Below are 8,427 nucleotides of genomic sequence, written 5' to 3'. Positions count from 1 at the left end.
CTTAATAAGGAATAAGATCAAATTGAGTTGTCGAAATCAAAACAAATTTATACGTGTCAATTTAATTACTAGCAAGCACCAAATTAGATTAATGAACAGTATAAACTAAAAGTGCAATGTCTCTATAAAATTGTAGAGTCAGTTATAAACTCCTATCTCGATCATTGTATGCCAATCATATATGGATTATTTTCGTTTTTCCTGGTCTGTTGTTTCTTCATAACATTTAGTTATATATCTCAATAACCTGGATGTGAGCAGTCATTGGTTATCTTATTAGTTACTGTACTGTTGTACTGTTATCCAAAATGTTGATGTTAGTATGAGATTTTTAAGATCCGTTGTATAAAAAATCCAGTTTAATATTTTTATAAGATGTAGTCATATATATTAAAAGAATATTAGATGCACTATGGATATAATATGGAAAAATATTTTTATTACTAACTTATCAAACACGTATATAAAAAAACTTTTTCAAATATGGCAACAACTTCACTAGCCAAAAAGAAGAAAACACGTTAAACTTGACGTGGACTAAAGTAGCTGGCCCACTTTACTAAATAATAATGTACTAGAAATTATAAATATTTAACCATTTAAACTTAAGAAATACGTAAGTTTCAGAAACTGGATGTGCTTTTGTAAAAGAAAATGGCCCTAGTTATCGTAAGTACATATATTTCTACAAAACATGAGACCGCGTTGACAGTCTAGAATTTTTCTGAATACAGCGTTTTCGGTGTTCGATGTATTAAGACGAATTTATTTATTTTCACAGAAGATGTGTAGAATATTATGTTTGGCTGTGTTACCATTACTTCTCAGTCAAAATGTGGATGCAGCCGCAGTGATATCCATAGATTTCGGATCAGAATGGATGAAAATTGGTATCGTGTCACCTGGAGTGCCGATGGAGATAGTACTCAATAAAGAGTCAAAGAGGAAAACGCCAGCTGTGGTTGCATTTCGAGATGATGTGAGGACATTCGGGGAAGATGCTGTGACAGTTGGTGTACGATTTCCCAAAAATTCTTACAAATACCTATTGGACCTACTTGGAAAACCATATGACCATCCTTTAGTGCAAGCATACAAGTAAGTTGTTTTTAAATTCCTGAATGCTTGTATCCTTATTTCAAATTTTAATAACATGACAACGAGCAGTGAACTTAATTGGCAAATAAATTTTATAAAATTTATTTGCCAATTATTTGATAGGTGGTGGTGATAACATACATTCTTAAACATATGTAGAATAATCTATTTATTAAAAAAAAAGCTATAATGTTTTTTCTGCTGTAGTGTTTCTCCTACAGTAGTCTTATTTTCTTATAAACTATTAGAATATTAGCATACTTTCTAATTCATTTTTCACTTTTACTTTTTTGTTTGTTTTTCGCACCAGAAATGTTGAAACCAATAGGATAAAATAAGTAGTAATAACAAATGTGAAATATTTATTTTATATGAACACATAAAGGCAAATAAATAGAATTAAGGAAAAATGTTAACTCTATTAGTAGTAGAGGGGAGTAGCTAGTGGTTTTTTATATATTTTGTATATCTGCCGTTTAACTGTACTTTAGTTGCCAATTGTAACCTAAATTCTGATTTATTCAAATAAGAACTGAACTAACTTCAATAAAAAGTGTGTCTGTGTGTGTTTGGTAAAATTAATAAAATGTTGATAACTATAATAAATGTTTGTTTCACAATCAAATATAGGTAAAGATTATTTTGTAACTGAAGTATACAATATGTAAATTATATTCTGTTCGAATGGCAGGAGTAGTAAATAGATAAACTACTTTCAATAGATTTTACCTAATTGCTCTCAAGCAATAATCCTGAATATTAATGAAGCATATTAATTTTGTATCAGTATAATATTTACATTTTGAATTTTAAGTAAGTTGTTATCCAAACTGAACATTAAAGTGAATATATATGAAAAGTTGAATTGTGTTATTCTCTAAAAGAAAATATAGTAATCAATAACCTTTAGTGCATAAATTTGCTGAGTCATTAGTTAATTCCATTTAAAGTTTATTTTTACTCTTTTGGAGATTAAATTGGGAATAGTGGACTAGTAGGTAGGTACTAACTATGCTCTCGACAAAAATAGCATAATTTTTTTTTTTTTCTAAAAGTTGGTATGGTCAATCAAGCATTAAAAATTTCTTTTTATTTTCAGAGAGAGATTTCCCTATTATGAAATAGCACCTACAGACAGAGGTACTCCTGAGTTCATTCATGATGATAATACTAAGTATACACCAGAAGAGCTTGTGGCTCAGCTCCTGGCTAAAGCCAAGGACTTTGCTGAGATTAGTCACGGTACGGGAATTTAAATTTTTTTTATTAAAATTTATAAGTGCTCAAATCATTTTTAACTCTCATAGTGCATTTTTATTTATTGTTATAATGAAGAGCTTGTTTTAGATTGTTGTATATTAATATGTGATTTTATATCAGGATTGGTATTTCACATTTGTTTTTTATTGAAATAAAATATAATTAACTTAGCTATTTTATTATAATATAACATAATATAAAAAACATTCTTATTTTTCTGTTAGGTCAACAAATTACTGAATGTGTCATCACAATCCCTGGATATTTCAATCAAGTTGAACGAAGGGCTATGAAGGAAGCTGCATCTCTTGCTGGATTGAATGTATTACAACTGATCAATGATTATACAGCTATTGCAATCAATTATGGTATATTTAGGCGAAAGGTATGTTGTAATTAGTATCATACTTTTTTAAATGAGAGCTGATTCTTTCCACTTCAATCTTGAAATAATATTTAATGATATGTCTTTAAATAAAGATTGTGTGATCAGTGGTGATAGTAAATATTAACAATTAAAGCTGCAAATTAAGTTATATGGTGTTAAGCCATTTGTGTATTTATTACCTACAGCGGTGGTGGAATAGATAAGTTAATGGTTAGGTTGCCTTGCCATCTATCATGTTAAATTAATTTGGGTAGATTTATTTTATTAAAAAATTTGTGTTTTTTTTATTTAATAGGAGATCAATGAAACAGCTTGGCATGCACTATTCTTTGACATGGGTGCTGCGTCAACCAAGGCTGCACTTGTTGAGTACAGAACTGTTAAGATTAAAGAGAAGGGCTACGTTGAAACTGTACCCCAATTGCAGGTCATTGGTGTAGGTTATGACAGGTAATACTATTTTAATGATTTTTATTCAAATGTGTATTAGAATTAAAACATTGTATTCATATGAATTTTTATATTCAGAACTCTAGGAGGATTAGAAATGACATTGCGATTGAGAGAACACCTTATCAAAGCCTGGGAGGCAAATGGAGGTGGAGATGTTAGAGCTTCACCTCGCTCTATGGAAAAACTATTCAGAGAGGCCGAGAGGGTCAAGATTGTGCTCTCTGCTAACACTGAACATTACGCCCAGATTGAGAGCTTGCTGGATGATAAAGACTTCAAACATTTGGTGAGTACTTTTTTAAATTACTGTAAAATATGATAACAGACAATGTGTTGAGATCGAAATATATATATGAAAGTACTATACTCCTGTGGACCTTACAAGCATTGTGTTTTTAAATTCATAATACTAGCGTCTTACAGAAGATGAAGTTTGTTTACATTTGTTCAATAAAGTAATGTGCTAACTGTGATATTATTTCACAAGAAAATCACGGTTTTATATCATTTGATAATCATTATCGTTGCTTGTAATGTATAATATATTTCAATCATTGTGTATGTAAAACATTTTGGGCGCGGACATGTTTTCTTAATTTCTGAATGTTATGCAGGTGACACGCGCTGATTTCGAGGCTCTGTGCTCTGACCTGTGGCCGCGCGTGTCTGGCGTCATACAGCGTGCGGTGGCGGCGGCGGCGGGCTCGGGCAGCGGCGCCCGTCTCATAGTAGCCGGCGGGGCGTCCCGCGTCCCCGCTGTGCAGGAAGTGCTGAGGACGGCAGTTGGACTCGAACCCTCACGGTCCATCAACGCTGATGAGGCGGCTACACTTGGCGCTGTCTACAGGTAATAATTTCGACGGGTCCCAAGAACAAAATCTTATGGAAAAATAAGACAAAATCGACTTTATTGTTAATTATTAACCTGTATAACATTAACTACACGGTAGTGTGTTTTTCTTTTAAATTAAGTGTTAACTTTTGAGATAACCAGTAGATCAATACCGTATATATGAAAAACATAGTTTTACAAAACTTTAAGCCATCACATTGTAAAGTAGGAATTTCGCAGATACGATTTTGTTCTTGGGACCCTTCTATTTTATCCTGTAGGATGTCCATTGTTAGCTAGTAGGTATAATGCAAAAAGTATTCAGAAGAAAGTCTGTTATGAGAGCGATGTTGATGGACTACAAAGTCAATTTTACAGGGAATCAAAGACATTGATGTGTCCTGTGTGTATATATTGAGATGTTCAGATTTACGAGATAATATCTCTTAAAAATCTTAACTAAATTGCATAAAAACTCTTGAGGATTAGGAGATTTCAAAATGAAACAAATTGAATGTTGTATAGCGTTTTTTTTTGTGGTAACTGGTTGTAAAACTACACTCAAAGTATCAAATTAAGTATTGCAGCAACATTTTATATGCTCTTATAAAATAAAGAAAGTCTGAAATCTGATAAGATTTTTAAATTAAATATGTTTCTAGGGCGGCATCTCTTGCTACCGGTTATAAAGTTGCGGCATTGAACGTACGTGATGCTGTCATCCTTCCTATTCAAGTTGTATTTACTCGACACGTTGATGGCAATGACAAATTGGTAAGTACTATAACATAATATAAAATGTTAATTTTGTAAATATTAAGATATCTGTATTTCAAAGTTACTCATATTATTCCTTTATTTTTTACAGGAATATGTAAGTTGAAAATATAATTAATTTTTTTATAGATACAATGAATCATAAGTTATTAATTGCATTTATAATTCATACTCTAACTTGTTCAAGTTGGAGTTGATTTGGTTGATTATGTGATAACAAATGTCATTGTTACAGGTTAAGAGAACACTCTTTGGACCCATGAATCCCTACCCCCAGAAGAAGGTTATAACTTTCAACAAACACATGGATGACTTCTCTTTCAATGTGAACTACGCAGAGTTGGACCATATTCCTTCTAATGAACTCAAGAGCATTGGAACCTTAAACTTAACACAAGTTGTACTAACTGGCGTTCGTGACGCACTCGTGAAGAATTCTGGAGAAAATATAGAACACAAAGGCATTAAGGCACATTTTAATTTAGATGATTCTGGAGTTCTCAATTTAGTTAATGTAGAATTTGTTGCTGAGAAAACTGTAACCGATGAGGATGAAGACAAGGACAGCACTTTGTCTAAAATTGGTAGCACTATTAGCAAGTTGTTCGGATCCGATTCTGAATTGCCCGAAAAAGCTGAGGAAAAAAGTGAAGAAAAACCAGATGAGCAACCACAAGAAGCTGAAAAGAATGAGACTCTTAAAGTAAATGAAACAACAACAGAAAAACAGAATACTACTGAAACTGAAAGCAAACCGAAACCTAAAATTGTAATTTTGAAAGAACCCATCAAAGCCCAAGAAGAAATTTTAAATTTGGAACCTCTGTCTCCGGAAGAGTTCAAGTTATCCAAAACAAAAATAATGGAGTTAAATAATATTGATAAAAAACGAATTGAAAGAGAAACAGCTTTGAATAATTTGGAAGCATTTGTTGTTGACGCACAAATGAAAATCGACACGGAAGAATATTCCGAATGTGGAACACCGGAGCAGATCGAAGAAATAAGAAAAATATGCACTGAAACGTCGGAATGGCTCTATGATGACGGGTATGAGGCGCCAACTGAAATGTATGAAGAGAAATTGTCTTTGCTGAAAGAAAAGACTAATCCTGTATTCTACAAACATTGGGAACACAGGGAAAGGCCAGATGCTGTGGCTGCTATTCGTAATCTCCTTAATAGTTCAAAGGAATTCCTTAAAATGTCCAAGAACTATACTAAAGAAGCAAACGCAGAAAGGGACGTATTTACTGATGTGGAAATTACTGTTCTTGAAAAGAAAATAGAAGAAACTGAATCATGGCTCCAGAAGTCTATTGAAGAACAAAATGCGTTGAAAAAGAATGAGGACATAAAATTGACGGTTGATAGTATTCGAGAGAAAATAACTAATTTGGATAGAGAAGTTAAGTATCTCTTGAATAAGATGAAAATATGGAAGCCGAAGAAGCCAGCTAAGAAAGAGACTGAAAATAAAACTGAGACAGTCGTAGGTCCAGAAGAGAATGGTTCAACCGGTAAAGAAGAGAAAACTGTAGAACAAGAAGAAAAACCAGTGACAGAACCAAATCAAGAGGAAGACTCCGGCGGTGAGGAGACAGAAGTACCGCAAATAGGTGAAGAAAATGTTGAACATTCCGAGTTATAATAGTGATGTGTGGAATAAGTTAATTTATTTAGTCTAATTTATTTTTTACTTCAAAACTTAGGTGTGGTGTGTTCCCTTTTTGTACTGAATTTAACTGAAGCACAACTTACATGTACTCTGATGATTTTTCATCAACAACTTAATGAATTTATAACATAGCTGATTATTCTATGTGGCTTAACCTAATTACATAATAAGTATAAGTTTTTATTTACAAGTATCTCTCAAATAATATAGAATTTCAGATGCTATCAATTAAGTTCACTACTATTACAACTTAATATTTTTATGTGATAAATTAGTGCAAAAAGCGAACGTGTCATTTAAATAAAATCTCAAAATGAAATAACCATAAATGATTTTCCTACTTGTAAATTGACAATTAGAAAATAAAAATGTGTTTACATTCTATAAATTATTTGTTGGAATTATCTTTGCAAAAATAATGAAAAACATAACGTCTAGAGGCAACGTCATTAAATCTAAAAGGGTCTTAAAGAATACTTACGCGAATGATTGGTTTAAGGGTCGTCTGTAAAGTTGCGGCTAGACGTGTGTTATTGAGTTGAAATAACAACAGAGATTTGCAATCACTTGATTACACAGCTGTGACCGCAGCTTTATAAAAAACTATTTTTAAAAAGTTGCGTTGAGTTACAGATGTTTTTTTTTCCACGTGGTTGCACTAGTTGGTCCTAAATTGTTGATTGGTGCTAACTTGCAAAGATTTAAAAAAAAAGTCAAACAAATTATTTGTAGAGTGTAAAGTAGTTTGATGTTATCATGTCGCGTTTTTGATTATTTATTGTAACGTTATTATGGTCTAAGTTTGTTAATTGAATTGTTGCATCGGATTCTTATTCAAACAATTTCAGCATTGACCCCAAAATGAACACGAGATTACAATATTTTATTAATATAAAATTTTATGTGATATGTATAAAAAAAGCTCTTGGAAGTGGATCGTTCGGTTTTATCTGATATTGGCTTATATAAATGAATTTAAATTACTAGTACTGAAATATTCCTTAGGTAAAAATGAAAAAGTATACTACGTCATTGGGTGTTGTTTCGGGCAATGTGTTATCGGAATCGTTCGTGATAGTCTACAGAATGTTCTCGGAAAGGTATAAGATAGTATTGTTACAATATCTAAAGATTTTAGTTCACACCTTAGGGTCGTATCTTGAAATTATATACTACATCTATCTATTATATTATTACAAAAAAAGGATTAACATCTGACTTGTATTTTTTATTGGATTTTATAATCGATTATAATCGATTTTATTGGATTTTATAATCGATTATGGCCGTCCTGAGGTTAACGCGATGAACCTTGTCTCGTCTAAATTGGAGATCGCTCTTCTTTTTTTTCAATTACTGAACGGACAACTTAAATTTTTTCAGTAAAAATGGTAATAATTTGGTAAATTTTGTAAAACTTAAGTTATTGTAACAGCTGTATAATGTCATCTCGTTAACTTTAAGTGAACTTGCAATCTGTTCCGATCATTGCTGATAATTGAGGGTAGCTTGAAATGTGTATTTTGTCTTGTAATAGTATTAGCTAAGCACGTGAAGTATTTTACGTGTACCAGGGAAACGTTTTGTATGGTGTTATATAAAGATGTGAGATATGTTCAAATACCCAGTCGCAAATAAAGAGAAAATAAATTGATAAATGAACTATTGTAGTTTTAATAAGGAAGCTCAAAATGCTTAGATATAGTCAGACTGACGTAACGTAAAGTTTGGGAGACATTCAATTCACAGCGATTTGAAAATAGATAATGAAATATTTGTTATATGTTTGTATAAGACGGAACTTTGTTGCAAACAAGAACTTTCGCATGGAATCGTAGCTGTAAAGTAAGTTGGGCCAATGATTGGGTCACATTTTGGGCTGGCTGATGGACTGTTTACTTTTTGAGTGTGATAATCTCGTGATGGTTATTTTTTTGTTGT

The 8,427-nt window shown here is 32.0% G+C and overlaps 1 protein-coding gene across 2 annotated transcripts; it reads left to right on the top strand.

The window, feature by feature from the left end:
• The first annotated feature begins 497 nt into the window (after positions 1-497).
• Positions 498-8,149, top strand: LOC124535545 (hypoxia up-regulated protein 1). 2 transcript variants are annotated; one of them, XM_047111770.1, is made up of 9 exons: positions 498-669; positions 785-1,098; positions 2,198-2,340; positions 2,583-2,743; positions 3,042-3,196; positions 3,275-3,485; positions 3,814-4,046; positions 4,694-4,805; positions 5,044-8,149. In XM_047111770.1, the coding sequence occupies exons 1-9, from the start codon at positions 655-657 to the stop codon at positions 6,457-6,459; spliced, it is 2,760 nt and encodes a 919-aa protein (XP_046967726.1). In that variant the 5' UTR covers positions 498-654; the 3' UTR covers positions 6,460-8,149. The 2 variants fall into 2 exon arrangements, with proteins under 2 accessions (XP_046967726.1, XP_046967725.1); XM_047111769.1 differs by having other exon boundaries at positions 499-669; positions 782-1,098.
• Positions 8,150-8,427: the final 278 nt, after the last annotated feature.

The sequence above is a fragment of the Vanessa cardui genome, chromosome 15, assembly GCF_905220365.1.
Source record: "Vanessa cardui chromosome 15, ilVanCard2.1, whole genome shotgun sequence".
Classification (NCBI taxonomy): domain Eukaryota; kingdom Metazoa; phylum Arthropoda; class Insecta; order Lepidoptera; family Nymphalidae; genus Vanessa; species Vanessa cardui.
The sequence above is the reverse complement of the archived record's forward strand: the minus strand, read 5'-3'. Positions and strand labels throughout refer to the sequence as shown.